General features: G+C 44.0%; 1 protein-coding gene across 3 annotated transcripts in view; it reads right to left on the bottom strand.

Annotated features, from left to right (window-relative positions):
* SLC4A5 (solute carrier family 4 member 5) overlaps nucleotides 1-20,082 on the bottom strand; it is a 153,414-nt gene that overhangs the window by 119,762 nt on the left and 13,570 nt on the right. For 2 of the 3 annotated variants that reach the window (XM_039479158.2, XM_039479159.2), the window contains exons 2-3: nucleotides 12,473-12,527; nucleotides 7,435-7,585 (exon numbers count right to left, since the gene is read on the bottom strand). In XM_039479158.2, coding sequence (XP_039335092.2) covers nucleotides 7,435-7,585; nucleotides 12,473-12,527 — 206 coding nt within the window. Of the gene's footprint in view, nucleotides 1-2,316; nucleotides 2,507-7,434; nucleotides 7,586-12,472; nucleotides 12,528-20,082 lie in introns of those variants that run through there. The other variant, XM_039479167.2, reaches the window with a different exon arrangement.

The raw sequence follows: 20,082 nt of genomic DNA, 5'->3' as shown, positions 1-20,082 counted from the left end.
GGAAGGAATGGGGGAAGGGGAGGAAAAAAGGAGGGAAGTGAAGGGAAGGGAGGGGAAGAGGAAGGGAAAGGAGAAGAAAAAGGAAAGGAAGGAAAGGGAAGGGAAAGGAAAGGAGGAGGAAGGGAGGAGGAAGGGAGAAGAAGGAGGGAGACAGACAAAAGAGAAGTAAAGATGTGAGAAACAGAGGAGGCCTGGTATGGGTCACTGACAGTCTTCCACTTCTGGGTTCCAGGCCCTTCTTTAGGCCTGGCTGAACTCTTGCCCACAAGACTTCCCTGGTATTATAATAAATTCCACCTTGATAAAAAGGAATTTGATGTTTTAAAAAATAAAAATTTCTTTAAAAAACCCTTTCTCTTCAACTAGCTTCATCTGATTTGAATTACTTTCATCCAAAGACCACTAACGAGTACAATCATCCACTACGTTATCTTGCCAAAGGAATTGTGCTAGCAACACATCAGGCTCTGGCATGGGGCAAATGAAAGAACTTGCAACACCAGATCCTCCCCTGCCCAACTAGCTCACCGTTATTCTCTCATTCGTCTTTAGATTACAGATCACCTTGGTGTTGAGTATGGCTTTACAGTGAGGGAACACACCAACTTCTCTCTGTCCTGATTTAAAAGTCTCTTTTCATTTCATTGCCCCTACCACTAGTCTGGAATCACATCTGGGATCCCTGAGAATTCAAAACCCTACTGACAAAATCAACATCTGGGCCAGGCGTGGTGGCTCATACCTGTAATCCCAGAACTTTGGGAGGCTGAGGCAGGCAGATCACAAGGTCAAAAGTTTGAGATCAGCCTGGCCAACATGGTGAAACCCCATCTCTACTAAAATTACAAAAATTAGCGAGGTGTGGTGATGCACACCTGTAATCCTAGCTACTGAGGAGGCTGAGGCAGAAGAATTGCTTGAACCCGGGAGGCAGAGGTTGCAGTGAGCCAAGATCATGCCATTCCACTCCAGCCTGGGCGACAGAGCAAGACTCTGTCTCTAAATAAATAAATAAACACCCTAAGCTGTAAGACCAAAAAGCAGACTGCTACCCTAGCAAACAGATACACAAAGGTCCCTACCCAAGGAGGCTACATGTCCAAAGCAGCAAGGAGGTGGTGACACAGCTAGCCTTAAAGATATATGGCATGTTTTAGCCATCAGAACCCTGGTGATGGAGTCATCCGGTGTTTAGGAGCCCACCCACTCCCTATCCACAAGGGCACATCAGCTCAATCCAACAAATCCTTATTGAGTATCCACTTTGTTCCAGATATTTGCACTAGATACGGGGAACAGAACAAACTAGTTTACTGAGAAAGAAGGGTAAAGCATGGTAATGAATCCTTAAGATTAGACATCCATGTCTCTGGGAAAAAAAGTAACTAGTAAAAAGGTTGTGCCACATTCACTGGTCAGTTTTTGGAGAGCTTTTCTTTCCACCGCATCTTTTAAGCCACCTGACCTTGATATCTAAGAACTCTAGACCAACCAACATGGTATCTGATGCACCCCTCTGACAGCCCAAAGTATTTCAGAAAAGGACTTCCCCAAGGGCTTATCTGGGATTATTTTGTGAACTGAATCAACAAGAATGACACGGGGTCATGCTGTGCTTTAGAAAGCTAAGCTAGAAGCCCGGGAAAGGCCACCCTCTCAACCGGTAGCTTGTCCATTGCCTTGAGGCCCTGCAGACTGCAACACCCACGCATGCCCCAGGAAAGAAAGGACAAAACAAATATCCCTAAGAAAACTAGCAGTAGTAAAACCAAGTACCATATCCAAAACCTAAAAACAAAAATGTGTAATGAAAGGAGACTAGCCATTATTCTGTTTCTATCCTGAGATGTTACATTAGCAGATGTAATTAATTTTCCCATGGTTTTCTGGGAAAGAGGTTAAGTCACAGGGTTTTTGCTACTTCATAAATATTTCAGCCAGTCTAACACATTTGATAAAGACAACAAAAATTTACATGCCTAGAAGAGAAAGATTCAGTTCTATTAGATGAGAACAAGATAGAACTAACTCACCATAGTGTCAGACAGAACAAGTCTCCTGTAATTTCTGTTAATTTGGACTGAGGTTTTGCACCCAAAAACCTCAAGGCACCAGGGTGACAAAAACAGTATAATTTTTAAAGGAAAATCAAATATTCTATACTCATCTGGAAGATTTGCCCAGCTTTCCTGGTATTCTCCTCTTCAGTGTGTGTGAAGCTCATTCTTAAATACTCTGTGTTCATGCTATGAAGCACATTTCCCTTATCTGCATAGTTCTGTCTACTTTCTCTGAAGCTTCCAGCTGCAAACTTACCTTCGTGTTCTTAGCTCTGGGAACCAGGATCCAAATCCCAGGGAGGCCAGAACCACTTGCTCTGTTCCTGTTGGGTGGCAAGAAGGGCTCTCCGTGGTTTCCAGGCTGAACAGTATTTGGGGCATTGGAGATTGACTTCTGAGGCTCAGTGGCGGCCAGCCATGTGACCAAGGTGGGGGGAGGGACGCTCCTGCAGGGTCAGGGATGGATGCCTGGTTGACTGACAGATCAGGGTATAGCAGGGTCTGAATAGAGCTGGCCATGATCATAGGCAGATGCCTTTGCTCTAACTTTCTTCTTGATTTTAACCTGGTGATCGTTTTATGGCAGTGGTATATTCCAGCCTTGATTCTGAAATGCTATTTTATCTCCCTGCATAATTTTTATCCCAGACTCTTTTTGAATTCTGTCTTGGAGAGATGATAGAACTGGAAGAGAACTTGGAGAATCCAGCCCTATCTCAAGGTTGCCCATTTTATACAATGAAAAATTGGGGCCCAGAGAGGGGCAGTGGCATTTCCAGGTATCTGCAGAGACCTGGACCTGTTGTTACATACTAGGGTGACCCCAGTTGGCTCAAAATTACAGCTCACTTGAATGTCTCCAACTGTTAAGTTGTTAGAGCTTTGAGGACTGCTGAGATGTCGGTAAAGGATCTTATCACATTGCAAGTACCTAAATGTTCAGCTGTCAGATTAGGGCGTGACTTAGAAATAGTGGCAGTCTGTACTTGTGGTCAATGAGTTTATATAAACATGTGTGCTTATTTTTAGGTATCTCAATCTGTAAAATGCTCCAAGGTGATATTTTTGGAGGGATCAGGTGACACCAAAAGATAGAGACTTTTTTTTTTTTTTAATCTCAAAGACCTTGAAGACCTCTCTAGACTAAAGCCATACAGGTAGTCTCCTAGTCCACACCTGCCACACCACCCAAAAGGATGCTTGCTGGCTGTCTGCTGACAAAAGGAGAGGTGGTGGGAATGATGGAGAAAATGACAGAGGCAGAGATATGGTTGTAGAAGTAGCAGTAAAATGGTGGCGGTGTAGATGAAGGTGTGAAGTATAGGTGGAGTTGTAAAGTACAGATGCAGGTGATGAGGTATAAATGAAGATATGGAGTATAGATGGAGGTGTGAGGTGCAGATAGAGGTGATGAGATGTAGATAAAGGTGGTAAGTTGTAGATGGAGACGAGGATATGTAGACAGATAGATGGTGAGGTATAGATGGAGGTTTTGAAGTATAGATGTGGCATAAGATGTAGATAAAGAAGGTGAGGTGTAGATGGAGGTGTGAGGTGTAGATAGAGATGATGAGATGTAGAGAGAGGTGGTGAGGTATATATGATGGTATGAGGTGTAGATAGAGATGCTGAGGCATAGATGGTGGCGTAAGGTGTAAATGGAGGTGATGAGGTATATATGGAAGTGATCAGATGTAGATGAGTGTGAGGTGTAGATGGACAGGTGAAATGTAGATGGAGGTGGTGAGGTGTAGATGGAAGTGATGAGATATAGATCGAAGTGGTAATTTGTAGACAGAGGTGCGAGGTGGAGATGGAGATAGTGAGGAAGTATATGGTGTTGTGAGGTACAGATGAAGGTGTGAGGCATAGATGGAGGTATGAGGTACATATGAAGGTGGTGAGGTATGGAGAAGGGTGGTGAGGTGTAGATGGTGATGGTGAGGTCTAGATGGAGGTGGTGATGTCTAGATGAAGGTAGTAAGTCTAGCTGCAGGTGTGTTGTGTAGGTGTGGGTGGTGAGGTATAAGTGAGGTTGGTGAGGTGTAGATGGTGATGGTGATGTCTATATGGAGCTGGTGAGGTCTAGATGGAGGTGTGTGATGTAGGTGTAGGTGGTGAGGTGTAGATGGTGGTAGTGAGGTGTAGATGGTGATGGTGATGTCTATATGGAGATGATGAGGTCTAGCTGGAAGTGTGTGGTGTAGGTGTGGGTGGTGAAGTATAGGTGAGGGGGGTAAGGTGTAGATTGTGATGGTGAGGTCTAGATGAAGGTGTGTGGTGTAGGTGTAGGTGGTGAGATACAGGTGAGGGTGGTGAGGTGTAGATGGTGATGGTGATGTCTATATGGAGGTGGTGAGGTCTAACTGCAGGTGGGTGGTGTAGGTGTAGGTGGTGAGATATAGGTGAGGGTGGTGAGGTATAGATGATATAGGTGAGGTGATGGTGATGTCTACATGGAGATGGTGAGGTCTAGATGGAGGTGTGTGGTGTAGGTAGTGAGATATAGGTGAGGGTGGCGAGGTGTAGATGGTGATGTCTAGAAGAAGGTGGTGAGGTCTAGATGGAGGTGTGTGACATAGGTGTAGGTGGTAAGGTATAGGTGAGAGTACTGAGATCTAGATGGTGGTGGTGATGTCTAGATGGAGATAATGAGGTCTAGATTGAGGTGTATGGTATAGGTGGTGAGGTATAGGTGAGGGTGGTGAGGTGTAAATGGTAATGGTGAGGTGTGGATGAGGGTGTGATGTGTAGATAGAGGTGTCAAGGTGTAGATGGAGGATGTGGAGGCAGTGATAGTGATGAAGGAAGGAATTAGAAATCTTTGTGCATGATTGAATAGAAGATTATTGTTGCTATTACGCTGATAAACCTGGAAGAGCCTGCCCTCTTTTGATTATACATGTGAAATGGTAAAACTTCATGATTAGGAGTCTGGAGAACCTTATTCTTTCAGAGCCATGGTACCTTTGGGAAATCACTTCACCTCTCTGGGCCTCAGTGTTCTCGGAGCAGTTTGCTCTATTAAATGGTATCTGTTAGGGGGAAACCTACCTCTCTCCTGCCAAGCACTTTTACCTCACTTTATAAAATGGGAACTTCTGTCCTTGCTGAAGCCTTGAGAAAAGTACTCTCCACTTACTGCTCTACCTCCTAACTCATACTATCTAGCAGAGGATGAGTGGTTCATGTGCTTGAAGAATTGGAGCATATAAAATGGGCATATGTCATGACTCAGGTTCTTCTGGGTTTCTTCCTTCTGGGAACAGCCTTCCCACAGAAGGCCTGTGCTTCCCTCCTCTCCTCGTCTTTTCATGGTAAACTTCCTAGGGCAGGTTCTTGCCTTGTGGGATATGGGCTCTTCCAGTTCTGGGTGGATAAGTTTCATTCTGAGGGAAAGGATTAGGAAGCCCAATTGTACATTCAAAACTGCATTTTCCAATCAGTTTTAGCTGTTGTAAATTTAGTTTAAGTTCTAGCTGCTGGACTTCTGTATCTTATTTCTCATTTGATTCCAAGTACATAGGGATTGTGAACAAGTATCATTCTCAAAGTCCTGCACTGAAGAATAAATAAAAGAGCCCACACAGACTGGGTTGGACTCAAGGATCTCTTAAGTTTCTTTCAAGCTCTACTGCCCTATGATTCTATGCATCTAAGTGGACTTATCACTGAAGCAAAAATAAACACCATATTGATAGTGCTGGGTGAGATGTTGGGACCCTTAGTGGATAATTTCCCAAGCTCTGACTCCCTTCTTTCATGCTTTTCAACTGGATGAAGACCTCCGATCTTCAAGCATCTTCCTCTTCTCCCCATATGCCAACTCCTCATGGCTTCACTTGCTTTCCCTTCTGGTCTGGATGTCACAATGAATCCTTTCCTCTCTTCTCTCATTGATATCCATAACCTCTTATTCCTGCCCTACCAATCTCTTGGGCAAAATCAGCCCATTTTTCAACTTCTTCCTCCTGCACTAAGTTCTGTTTCATCTCTGAGAAAACCTGTCTTTATCAGGAGAGAACAAAGCCAATACACAGAATGGCAGAGGGGTGTCTGTGTGTGTGTGTGTGCACATGCGTGCACACGTGTGTGGACATATATGTGCATAAAAGAGAGAGAAATCAGGAGGGAGAGAAAGACCTAGTCCTGTGATGCGTATGGCCAACTTCCATGTGGTTTAGCTTTGTGAGCCAAAAAATATTGAGAGAAGATATGAGTACCCCTTTTCTCTCTGCTCCTTGCCCTCTGGCCTCCTTCCATGTTACAGCCAAGGACATTCCAAGTCAGCCACTCAGTTGTGGCACTGGAGTAAATGCTTGGCAGATACTGTCAACCCTCACCAGAGTGGTAACAGCTGAGGCTCATGCATCGCCCTTGGGGAAAGGGAAAGAACTGGCCCCAGTGGTCCTCAGCCAGAGGTGTCTTTCTCTGGGCACATCTGGCAATGTCTGGATCTATTTTGGTAACACTGGAAGGAAGGTTACTAGTGGAGAGAGGGTACTTCTGGCCTCTAGTGGGTAGTGGCCAGAAATGCTGCTAACATCTACACGAATGGCCCCCACAAAAAATAATTATCTGATCCCAACTATCAATGGTGTCATGGTCAAGAAATCCTGAATTGGGGCATTTGTCTCTAGTTCTAGGCTCTCACTCAGGCAAAAGAAGCACTCAACATAAGCCCACCTTACTCGCTAGGGATTTGCCAGGAAGGGGAGCTAAAGATTTTTAGTACAGTTGGCCCTCTATATCCAGAGGTTCCTAATCCAAGGAGTCGACCCAGAGCAGATCAAACATATTTGAAAAAATAAAAATAAATAATAATACGACAATAAAACATAACACAAATACCCCCAAAGTACAGTATGAAAAACTATTTACATTGCATTTACATTGTATTAGGTATTATAAGTAATCTAGAGATGATTTCAGGTAAACAGAGGATGTGCATAGGTCACATTTTACGTGAAGGACTTGCAACCTCAGATTATGGTATCTACAGGTGGTCCTGGCAACAGTCCCTTGCAGATGCTGAGGGACTGTAATTTACAATGTTTGACCTCTGTGCCTCCATTTTCTTTGGATACCTGGCGGACAGTGATGGCTGCTCACTGGGACAGATTACCTTCCATCTCCTAGCTAAATGCCATCTGAACCCCACCTGGAAGGACATCTGGAAGGATTTAGGTAGGTCTGACATAGGACCGTGGCATAGGGGCAAAATTCTGTGAAGAAAAAAGCAGCTTCCTACCCTGGAGAGACCTGCAGGGCTTAGGCCCTTGTTAGTGGGACAATGGCTTCACTTGGGGGCCCCGGCAGTCTTATCTAGAACCTTTACGCACAAGAAGTTCCCCACAGGCTGGGCAAGACTCACCCCAGTATGTGCAATTTTTGGCTTCCAGACTGTTTGTCCCAAGCTTTGGCAGGTGGTACAATACTGGCTGCCCCAGATTCTTGTCTGCTTTAGCTGCTTTTGAACTGTGTCCAGGGTTGAGAAAGGGACATACTGTGATGGCGTCAGCACTCTGAAGGAAGGTGAAAAATGGTGAGAGATATGTTAAAGAGATGCTGTAGACACTGCAAGCGGACAAGCCCAGGTGATGCTGTAGATGCCCAATTGCTGCTGTGGCTGTGGACTTAGCTCACTCTACAGCAGCCACAATGCAAGTCTTGCTGTTCCTCTAACACCCCAGGTTCATTCCTACCTCAGGACCTTTGCACTTACTGCTTCCCCAGTCTTCAGCCTGACTTGATGTTCTTGGGTAGATGCCATTCAACTCTTTGTTTAAATGGCATCTACCCAAGAACACCTTCCCTGACCAGCCCATCTAAAATGCCCCTCTCTGGTCTTTAACTCTGCTTTATTTGTCTAAATGGCATTTCTATCCAAAACCACATCATGTGTTTATTCATTTGTTCACTTTTTGTCTGTTCCTCTAACATGGCAGAAAGTTTGTCTTATTCACTAATGTATCTCTGATACCTAGAATAGAGCCTGTCTCATAAATGATTGGGTCCAAATCCTGTCTCAATTAACTGTGGGACCTTGGGCAACTTTTTTTTGTTGTTGTTTCACTGCAATTTCCTCAACCGAAAAAAATGAGAATAATGATTATATCTATGTCAAGGGTTATTTCAATCGGTGTGAAATCTCAGGTCAATGTCTCGCCCACAGGGAATAGTTTGTATTAATTAATAATAATTATTATGCCCTCAGGAAGAGGCCCATGTGTCTATCCTGAGGATAGGGGGCGGTCTTTGTTGCTTCTTCAGGAACCAAGTCCTATTCTCTTCTCTCACCTGCTCTTTGCTGCCCTCTGGAGGCCTGCAGTGGAGGCAGGGAGGGAGTTGATTCAGTGACGCCACAGATGACACATCTCCCACCGAGAAAGATTAGGCATTGCAGGACAGTCCTGCTACTTAAGCGAGCCAGACCCCAAGGAGGCATCTTGGGTCTTGGCAGAGCTGCCACTGAAGCCTTCATTTGGCAAACACAATTGGGAAATCATTGAGGCCACAGAAGAAATTTGAGTACCTAGGAACTCATCCTTCAGACAGATCCCCAAATGGATCCAGAACCAGCATGCAGCCAAGGGCTGACCCCTTCCTTCCCCTCTCCCCAGGCTGTACTTTCTTAGCCTAGGGACAGTTCTCTGATCACCTCAGCCAACCTGAGCTACCCCTGGAAAGCTACTCCTCACCCTGTGCCCCTGTGCCTCTCTGTCAGAGCATATCACTGGCTGAGCCAAATGATCTTCATGTCAACCTAAAATCAGAGGGCTATGGAAAGCCATCCCTCTAGAGACATCTGGGAAGTGATTAATTAACAAGAACCTGGAGACACCAGCATTGTCTGATCAAAAGATACAATGGAGGAAAATATTTCATTTTCAATAATAACAAAAACCCTAAAACATCTAGAAATAAACTTGCCTGGAAATGCATGTTTTATATGAGGATATATGGCAAACTTTTCTAAGAAACGTGTAATAAGACATCATATTTCTGGATGGGAAAACTGAATAGGGCAAATATGCTTAAATTCAGACATTTGTATACATTTAAAATACAATTCCAAGGACATTTTGAATCAAAATGACCAAAAAGTTATGGCTAAAGTATTAGCTTAGAATTTGTTGAGTTTTTACTATGTGCTAGGTTCTGGGCTGAGAACTTAACATATTTTACCTCAATCCTCACAGCAACCTCATGAGGTCATTTTATTTATGTATTTATTTGTTATTTATTTATTTTGGAGACAGGGTCTCACTCTGTCACCCAGGCTACAGTTCAGTGGTATTACCACAGCTCACTACAGCCTTGACTTCCCAGGCTCAAGCGATTCTCCCACCTCAGCCTCCCAAGTATCTGGGACTATACAAAGGTGCCACCAGTCCAGGCTACTTTTTAATTTTTTGTAGAGATGAGCTCTCAATATGTTTCACAGGCTGATCTCAAACTCCTGGGCTCAAGCAATCCTCCCACCTCAATCAAACTCCCAAGCAGATCACATGACTTTGGGCAAGTTACCTACTACTTCGAGAAGTGGCTTCCTCATCTGTAAAATGGGAATAATAGCAGCTATCCCATAGGTTTATGGTCAGTATTAAATGAGCTAACATGAATAATACATTGAGAAAAGTGTTTGGCAAGTGGAAGCACTGATATGAACTACTATTATCTTCATTTACAGAAGGAGGAACTAAAGTTTAGAGAGGATAACATAATTTGCCCTAGTTCACACAGCTGATAACTGGCTGCCCTGGCCTGGGGGATGGGAGTAGGGAGTCTTGCCTACAAGATCTGAAACATTATACAATCATAATAGTTAAAACTGAAAGCACATCTTTTAAAAGATATTTTTATATGCCTTGCAAGGTAATGTTCTGAAATATTAGCCAATGCCTCCTCCAGCCTGATATTCCCTTTACGTCTCTCCCTTCTCTGCCTCAAATAGCTAGGCCACTCTATGCTCATTGCTGCAGGGAGGGTGTGTGAAAACAGAAAGAATAGGGAAGGAGCCTCTTTCCTTAGGGGAATAGAAAAGACTTCTGGCCTAGACCTAAAGCAAAGTAGGGGAGAAAATGGTCATGAGAAAGATCAAGGCTGTTCCCTACCCCTCTTATCCAAGAAGAATTTCCCAGGGCAAGGAGAAGGACCAGAGGGAAGTTGAGAAACATTGACTTTTCTAGGTCCTGGAGGTTGAGGTCCCAAATCTTCTGTTCTCAGTTCCACAGATGGTGAGGGATGCTGCTCAGCCTCCCCAAGCAGCATCCCTCACGATCTGTGGATCTAAGAACAGAAGAGGGCCTGTGTCTTGCTTCCCAGAGGAAAACAGATGGCTGCTGGGTGTATCTAGGCCAAGAGGACCCTAGGCAAGCTCCCTGAGGCTGCATGAAGAGGTGGAGAGAAACTTTGACCTCCACAATAACCTCTAGGCACCAACGACCCAGGACCAGGATAGATGACATCAAGGGCAGGACCCTTTGCACATCCCTGAGAGTCTAGAATCCTGCACTCCACCCCACTCCAAACTCAAAATGGAAACTGCAAAGGAAACTCAGAACTGAATGGGATTAAGGGTCAACACCTTTTTGAAGAGGGGGGCTCAAGTATAGATGAAGGAGAATTTCTTAAAAAACTAATTTTGTCACACACTTCAGTTTAGGGGCTGAAACTGGTATTCTAAAGGATAGATTTTTAAGAAAATAGTGTTGCAGAAATGCACTGTTTAAAAAATTCATTTAGAAGAGAAGCTTGGGCAGTGAACAAAGGCAGCAACTTAAATCATTTGCTGGGCTCAGCACATATTATTGATCTCTGCTCTGAAATTAAATGTAATTGTTCCTTACAACTGAGCTTGAATTTGCATCCCGATCTGCCTTGGACAGTAGCCATCTCCCTATATTGTCTTGGCTTCATAATAAATAGTGTTCCTTTCATTCTTAAAAGGGTCCTAGTTTGAACAGTAAATTATATGGTTACTCTGCTTAAGATTTCTTTTTTTTTTTTTGAGATGGAGTCTCACTCTGTCACCCAGGATGTAGTGCAATGGTACGATCTCGGCTCACTGCAACCTCCCCCTCCTGGGTTCAAGTGATTCTCCTGTCTCAGCCTCCTGAGTAGCTGGGATCACAGGTGTATGCTACCATGTCCAGCTAATTTTTGTACTTCTAGTGGAGATGGGGTTTCCCTGTGTTGGTCAAGCTGCTCTCCAACTCCTGACCTCATGATCCACCTGCCTTGGCCTCCCAAAGTGCTGGGATTACAGGCATGAGACACCAAGCCCAGCCAAGACTTTTAAATGAGAGTAATCCCCTGGGTAGGCTGACTCTGAACTAGGTATTGTGAAACAGAAAGTAAGGCTTTCCAGACAGGTGTGGCTGGAGGCCAGTGGGTCCCAACATGGAGCCTCTGGAGAGCAGAGAACCTCAGCTAGATGGGAAAGGAAGGTAAGGTCAAGGGCAGGCGGGATGTCAAGAGAGGAGTCATGATGAGGTTGAAGGTCAGGTGCTGGGTGGTTAAGAGGACAGTGGTGAGATCAGAGTGCAATGTTTGAATTTAATATTTCAGAGATAGAGCAGCTAAGGATAATGGTGCAGCCCATGGACACAGGAGGGAGAAACTGAGGCAAATGGAGGCCTGATTGTGTTTGGAGACAGGAATTGGGCACTGGGGAGACACACGGATGGGGGTTTGTCTCTACTCTTGTACTCCTTTCAAATTTTTAATCTTGTAACTGTATTAACTATTTTAAAAATCTATAAGTAGAATTAAAATGTAAAGGAATCCAGACTACCTTGTCCATTGACTATTCTAGGTCAACACTGGAAGCATTTTATCAAGTTTTTAAAAGCCCATTATAAAACAAATGGACTAAACATTTGAAAACATGCTCAACCTCATTCATTTAAAGGAAAAGAAAACAAATCAGAGCCACAATGAAATACTATTTTTCACCTTTCGGATTGGCAGATATCAAGAAAATTTTCAACAATGATAGATGAAGGCAACGGGCCCTCATATATCTACTTGCCAGTGAGATGCAGATGGGCACATCCTCGATGGGGCCGGTTTGGCAGTATTTATATAACTTTAAAATGGACATACATGGCCTGGCATGGTGGCTCACATCTGTAATCCCAGCACTTTGGGAAGTGGAAGCAGACAGATCACTTGAGGCCAGGAGTTCGAGACCAGCCTGGCCAACATGGTAAAACTCATCTCTACCAAAAAAATACAAAAATTAGCCAGGCGTGGTGGCTGTAGTCCTAGCTACTCGGGAAGCTGAGGCATGAGAATCGCTTGAACCTGGTAGGCAGAGGTTGTGGTAAGTTGAGATTGCGCCACTGCACTCCAGCCTGGGAAACACAGCAAGATTCCATAAAAATAAATAAATTAAATGGACGTACCTTTTGGTAGCAGCAACTCTTTATCTGGAAAGTTATCTTACAGACACATTCCCATCTGTGGACAAAAACAGAGATGTGGTTTGAGACACTCACCTCCCTGTGCTTATGTCACAGTTATAGTGAGAATTAAATATGATACACAGGAAGGATTTAACAAGGGTCTGGCACATGGTAAGCATTCAGAAAATGCTGGCTGTTATTATCACAGCATTGTTTGTGGTGGCAAAACATTGGAAACAACCTGAATGTCCATGAATAAAGGACTGGTTTTAAAAAGAAAAGAAAAGGGCACAGTGGCTCATGCCTGTAATCCCAGCACTTTGGGAGGCTGAGGTGGGCGGATCACCTGAGGTCAAAAGCAAGAGACAAGCCTGGCTAAAATGTTGAAACCCTGTCTCTACTAAAAATTTAAAAGTTAGTGGGCATGGTGGTAGGTGCCTGTAAACCCAGCTATTTGGGAGGCTGAGGCAGGAGAATTGCTTGAACCCAGGAGGCAGAGGTTTCAGTGAGCCAAGATCGCACCATTGCATTTCAGCCCGGAGGACAAGAGCAAGATTTAGTCTCATAAATAAATAAGAAAAAAAAAAAGAAAAACAAGTTTTGTCTCTACTTTGGAAAACCGTGAAGCTTCTAAATAGAATGAGGATATTCTTTAAATGGTGCTATAGAATGATTTTTTTAGAAATATTGCTGGGGGGAGGGAGAGCATCAGGAAGAATAGCTAATGGATGCTGGGCTTAATACCTAGGTGATAGGTTGATCCGTACAGCAAACCATCATGGCACACATCTGCCCATGTAACAAACCTGCACATCTGGCATATGTACCCCTAAACTTAAAAGTTGAAGAAAAAAATAAATAAATTTTAAAACCTTTTAAAAGGAAATATTGTTAAGTAGGAAAAAGGGAAAGTGTAGAAGAGTGCTTATGGCTGTCATCATGCCTGGGTAGAGGATGCTTATGGGTACATGGTGTCTCCAGGGAAGAAGTCACAGGCACTGGTTACAGTGATGCTACCTGGGAGGGGAACTTGGAGGTGGGGGCTCAGGGAACTGTATGACTTCTTGTACCTTTTATATTGTCCATCATACAGAGGTATTCCCTATTCAAGAACAATTAAATAAATTCCACTTCCGGGTTTATCCCAAGAGAATTGAAAGCCAGGACTCAAACAGATAGTTATATACTAATGTGCATATCAGCATTCTTCATAACAGCTAAAAGGTGGAAACAACCTAAATATCCATTGACAGAAGGATAAATAAAATGTGGTACATACATGCAAACGTGATTCAGCCTTAAAAAGGAATGAAATGCAGACACATGCTGCAACATGAGTAAACTTAAGGACATTATGCTAAATGAAATAAGCCAGACACAAAAGGACAAATACCGTTATGAGTCCACTTATATGAGGTACCTAGAACTGTAATGGCTCCCAGGGCCTAGGGCTATGGAAAATGGAGAGTTAGTATTTAATGGGTACAAAGTTTCAGTTGGGAATGATGAAAACGTTCTGGAAATGTATGGTGGTGATGGTTGTATTACAGAACAATGTGAATATAATTAATGTCACTGAATTTTGTACATTCAAAAATAGTTAAAATGGTCAATCTTATGCTTATTTTGCCATAAAAGGAAATAATTTTAATAATAAAAATATTCCTTTATCACTCTGATTGGAGCTATGTTAAATATAGATTAATCACAAAGAGCTGTGCTGTATGAGCAACAACAAAGAACAGTGCTATCCAAAAAAGGGCTTTTGTTCTCCAAATTCTGGCATTTTCTATGCCAGGCAGACCTGCTCTGTTTTGCTGGCTGGCTTTTTGGAGATTCATGTTTCTGAGTAGAGAGGAAAGGCTGAACCAGGGCCAGGGGAAGATGGTAGCTTCATCCAAGAAGGAGGAGAAATGGGCAGGAAAGAGATGACGGGTGGGGCCATTAGGATGAGATTAATGGGGTGGGTGTAGGAAAGGGATTCTGACCGGGGTGGAAAAAGCTGGCCTTTGAGGGGGATAACAGAGGAGTTATAGCAGGAACTTGTGAAAGAATCACCACATTCCACTGGTGAGCTGGAGATCACAAATGTATAGTTTTCCTATTCCCCTCGCCTCTTCTCTCCCAGGCAACAACCCTGAATGGGCTGAGGACCACAGTTAGCTAAATAAGTGAGGAAGAGTGGAAACCAGGGACTTCTTCCCATCCAGACCACTATCCACCATGGGCTTCTGTTCTTTAGCAGGACCAGAAGAGGTTCCACTCCACATCAGGATTGAAGTGGTATCATTAGGTAGGACTGGAAATTATAATTGTTAAAAGGAGACTGAGACCAAGCGTGGCTGGAACAATCCTGTGACTTGCCTAAGTTTCATTCAGGGGCAGAGCAAGAGCTAGTCCCACAGAATAAATGTAGAAGAGGTTGGGTGTGGTGGCTCACACCTGTAATCTCATCACTTCGGGAGGCCAAGGTGGGTGGATAACCTGAGGTCAGGAGTTTGAGACCAGCCTGGCCAACATGGCGAAACCCCATCTCTACTAAAAATACAAAAATTATCTGGGCGTGGTGGTATGTGCCTGTAACTCCAGCTACTCAGGAGGCTGAGGCAGGAGAATCACTTGAACCCGGGAGGTGGAGGTTGCAGTGATCCAATATTGTGCTACTGCACTCCAGCCTGGGCAGCAGAGCAAGACTCCAACTCAAAAAGAGAATCGATGTAATAGAGCAGTAAGAGGCAAAAATCAAGTTGCGTTCTGATTTTACCCCATTAAGTCATGTTCGTTCAATGGAACAGTGCACGATATTAGCTTTAATTGTTAATTAACACACATCTGTTAAATAACATTGTATTTGACTCTGTATTTTAAGCTTTCTAAAGGCAAGGACTATGTGTTTTTTAACCCCACATTGTTCCCACAGCCTGGCAAAGTACCTTGAATGTACACAGGGGGCACTGAGATGGCTGCTGACTGAATTGCTAAGAGGGACTGCCCCACATCAGGCAGCCCATGCCATTACTGTGCTCACACCGGGCCCGACAGTGCAAGGAATCCTAAGTCCTGGGTGGCTTGAATTGACTCTTCCTAAAAAAAGAGTCTGTGATCTAGGAAGTGTAATGTAAAATGATGTTGCAAATTGCCCAGACTTAGGGTAAGAGGGGCAGAAATGAAGTAGGCATGGATGGGAATTCTGTTTCTCCATCAGGGCTGCTCTCACTCTGGAGTAAGGAGAGGAAGGGTAAGACACAAAAGGGGGACTCAGCCAGACCCAGCATATGTCCTGTGATACCAGAAGGGAGTATCGCAATAACCTATTAAACCTCAAACCAAGCTGAATCCATTTTTTAGTAAGACTCTTACAGGGCTCCTGTCCTCAAAACTATATAAAATTGTCCAAATTATATACTTCTGAGATAATAAATTAGCAGAAGAAGCATGAAGCCTACGTCTTAAGATAGGGAAGTAGATCTTAAGTAGGTCAAGAAACAAAAGTTTTCTACAGATGATGGATGAGGGAAGGAAACCCAAGACCAGTTGATTCTGGTTTGGGAAATGGTAACATTGGAGAACACATTCTACTGTTTCTTGTGACATCCCTTGTGCTACAGTTATTTCCTCTGTTGACATGGTCACCATCCCTACTTCTAGTTCAGTGGAGGTAAAAGAGATGTATGAGTGTCCCCAGTGCTAAGTGCTTAGTTACTGCCTCTCTGGGAGATAAACTTGACTGGAGGGGATGTGGGCAGGCATTCAGTCAACCAACAAGCCACTCGCTGAGTGCTGTCAATGGGGTGGGAAAAGATGACTCTCCTTAGACTGGTCCATCCGAAACAAAGGAATTGCAGAGTGCATACCTGGGTGGTCTTCAAGGTACTCCTGGAAATATCCCTCAGCTCATGAGCTCACAGCTGAATTCCAAATCCTGGGATGCCTGCTTAGAGGGAGGGTAAAACACCATTTCTCAGGGACAGAAGCCCACAAAGCTAAGGGCACTGAGTTTCTAAACCAGGATTTCATCACAAGCTGTTTGGAAAGCCAGCTGATCTCCAGGAGTCCTGATACGTAAGACCTATGCAGTCTTTCATTTCTAGGGAGAGAGATGGGGACTAGTTCTGGCTCCTCATGCATTTCTTCCCTCTCACTCTCTAAAGATCTCAGAAAACAAATCCTCGGTAACGATGCCTTCTTTGGGCCAGAACGCTTAGTTGACGTGTGGATTCTTATACAAGTCTCATGTTTTCTAGACTCCTAGGAGACTCAGAGGGGACACCATAAGTAACCCTTATTGAATTAGAAGAAGTGTGAAATACTATCAACCCCTGTGACTTCCATGGCTCAAAAGGGTAGTTTTTAAATGCCATGTTCTCTGTGGCAGATCTAACTAGATGTAGGGCAGGTCCAACCCTCTGCGCAGAGGTCTAACTAGATGTAGGTTTCAACCCCTGGTTTTAGAAGTCTGACATTGCACAGATGTGCACACACTACATGCTCCCCTGACAGAGGAAACTGGAGTAGGGGGACAGAGCAGGACGAAATCGCAGTACTACTATAGGAGAACCTCATCATTCTATTACTTGTCCTTTGCTATGTTGGAATAGTTATAGGTTAATTTCAACAATCAGGCTACTCCTTATCTTTGCTCTAAGTCTTGTACAGGTCTTTAGCGAAAAACAGTAAAATTTTCACCTGACTCTCGGTGGGCTGGGGAATCCTGCCTGTACTACTGTTGGTTCACTCACATTCCCAAACAAGAACCTACAACCACGCTGTAACTTTATGTATGTAAAATCCATTCTACTCACCTCAGTGCAGTGGCCTGTGGCTCCTGGGCCCTGACCGCAATCCTTTTAGGGTGGACCTTGCAGTTGGAACCATCTACCTCTCTTCTACCTCTGCCATTAACATAGCCCCTCCTCTATTACCTCACCAACTATTTTCAAACCCAAAACTCTTTGTCTATTCATAGCTACTGTAAAAGTAACATTCATTTTTCTGTTTTTTAATCTAATGTCTGCGTCTTCAGTGGTTCTCACTGGCTAATCTAATCAGTGTGTTCTAGGGAGGTTTATTCCTTGTCTGTTCAGCTTGTCTCAGCACAATAAAGCTGAGGCATTTGCCTCAGGAGAATAAGCTCTTTTAAATCAGACAATCCTCAGGAAAAATGTCAGGACTTTTGCCTCTTTTCTCCATGGGCCCAAAATTCAGGAGAATATTCTACATTTCACTGCCACGTAGCTCTGCAAACCTCAAATCCTGACACTGGAGAAAGGCAGGGGGCAAGGAAAACAAAGAAGGCATTTGAACAAACCAAACCCTGCAAGAAGAACTTTGCATACTTAGTGATTTTTCTAGCTTTATTCTGACTTCTGGGCTTTTTTTTTTTTTTTTTTTCCTAACAGAGTCTTGCTCTGTTGCCAGGCTGGAGTCCAGTGGCGCTATCTCGGTTCACTGCAACCTCCACCTCCCGGGTTCAAGCGATTCTCCTGCCTCGGCCTCCCTAGTGGTTGGAACTACAGATGCATGCCACCACATCTGACTAATTTTTTGTATTTTTAGTAGAGACAGGGTTTCATTGTGTTAGCCAGAATAGTCTCGATCTCCTCACCTCATGATCTGCCCGCCTTGGCCTCCCAAAGTACTAGCATTATAGGCATGTGCCACTGGGCCCAGCCTGGCCTCTTTTTTTTTATGAATTCCTTTTTTACAAGTGAGAAAGATGGTGACAGAGACAGTGGAATATGGGAAGTTTGGAGGAAGATGGGAAGGAAGAAGAGAGCCAGTGAGTAGGAAGTAAGAAACTGGAGTGGAGGGAGTGAGGGACGCACTGCTGGGGAATGGCGAAGAGGAACATGCCAGGAAGGTACAGTGTCTCTGGGCACTCAGCATGGGGCTTGGTATATGCACACCTCATTGAACTCTCAACAGTCCAGCAGGGAGAACATTCTTGTCCCCAACCTTACAAAGCTAGAACTGAGGCTCACCCTTGTTTGATTACTTTGTTCCACAAATGCTCATGGGTTACCTACTGGCCCTGTGTGTTAAAGAAAAGCTTTGTGGAGAAAATGGCCTTGAAGATGCAGTAAAGGGGTAGGATAGGGGTAGGATTTAGAACAGCAGGACTACTAAGGAGTATCTGAGGCAGAGGGAAGAAGAATATAGTGTATATATCCTGAGAACTGGAGAGCAGTTTCCGTGGGCACAGGGCAGGTATGGGAAAATAAAGGTTTCGGCCTGCAAAGACAGGCTGGGCATTCTACGGAGAGGAGTAAACATCAGCAAGTATGTCTGAAGTCAGAGGAATGTGGAATGGGACTTGTTACAAGAATGGAATAATTGGCTCCATAGTGGATTGCAGCACAGGTGGAAAGACCAGTTGAGAATTTACTGCCAAACATTAAAGTGAAACCCTTTGGTTTCTACCTACCCAGGTTTTGTTCAAATCATTTGGACATTAATTTCAGAGACTTTAGGTTTGGGGTTTGTTTCTCACTTCACACAGGACTTTGAAGGTGAGCTTCATCTGGTTTGGTGAGGGCATAGGAAGGTTTGGGGCGGGGGCTGTCCCTCCAGGATGCACAAAGGGAACAGGTGTGCAGGCTCAGGAATCCTCCTAATGGGGGAAAGAGGGAGGGGCTGTCCTGACAGCCCTGTGCTTTCTTCCTCCTGTCTAGTGTCCACTGGGAGTTGGCTGGTGCACTGCCTGTCTCCTTGTCCAGCCCTAATGCCACAATAGCTGTCAAAGTATGTTCCTTACTTATTTGAGAGCCTTTCTACCTTGCTAGAGAAAGCCATCTGAATGTTCTCTGTGAGCAAAGAGAAAGGCAGGGCGGCAGTGTGAGACCACAGCCTGAAGTCCCCTGATTGCTACCACCTGCCACAATATCCTGCTGCCACTGCCCAGTTCTGCTGTCTCTAAGCCTCAGTTTCCCATATGAACCACATGACTGAAGTGGGAATGGTGGATTTTCTCCCAGAAGGGAAAGTGTTAGGCATCAGGTCCAAAGAAGTGTACTGTAAACCCTTCCTTGTATTCCAGCACTGCTTTGGAATTTTTTTTTTGCTTTGGATATTTTTCCCTTTTACATTACTTTTTTTTTTTTTTTCAACTTCTCTCATGAGGTTGCATACTTTACTTTTTTTTTTTTTTTTTCATTTAAAAAATGTAATTCCAGTTGGAATTAGGGAGGAAAGAGAAGTAAATATAACAGTTCACTGTGCCATCTTGAACTAGTTTTTTACTTCTGCTAAGGTTGATTTAACTTGGTAGTTGTATTTTTTGTCAATTTCCTATTCATATCTATGTTTCTATTGATGTTTTTCTTGTTCCTATTTGTTTTATTTAGAGACAGAGTCTCTCTCTATAACCCAGAATGGAGTGCACTGGCACCGTCTCAGCTCACTATAATCTCTGCCTCGTGGGTTCAAGTGATTCTCGTGCCTCAGCCTCCCAAGTAGCTGGGATTACAGGCATGCATCACCATGTCAGGATAATTTTTCAATTTTCAGTAGAGACGGAGTTTTGGCATGTTAGCCAGGCTGGTCTTAAACTTCTGGCCTCAAGTGATCCACCTGCCTCAGCCTCCCAAAATGCTGGAATTACAGGCATGAGC

The sequence above is a fragment of the Saimiri boliviensis genome, chromosome 1 (assembly GCF_048565385.1).
Source record: "Saimiri boliviensis isolate mSaiBol1 chromosome 1, mSaiBol1.pri, whole genome shotgun sequence".
Classification (NCBI taxonomy): Eukaryota; Metazoa; Chordata; class Mammalia; order Primates; family Cebidae; genus Saimiri; species Saimiri boliviensis.
This window is presented reverse-complemented; position numbering and strand designations above follow the sequence as displayed.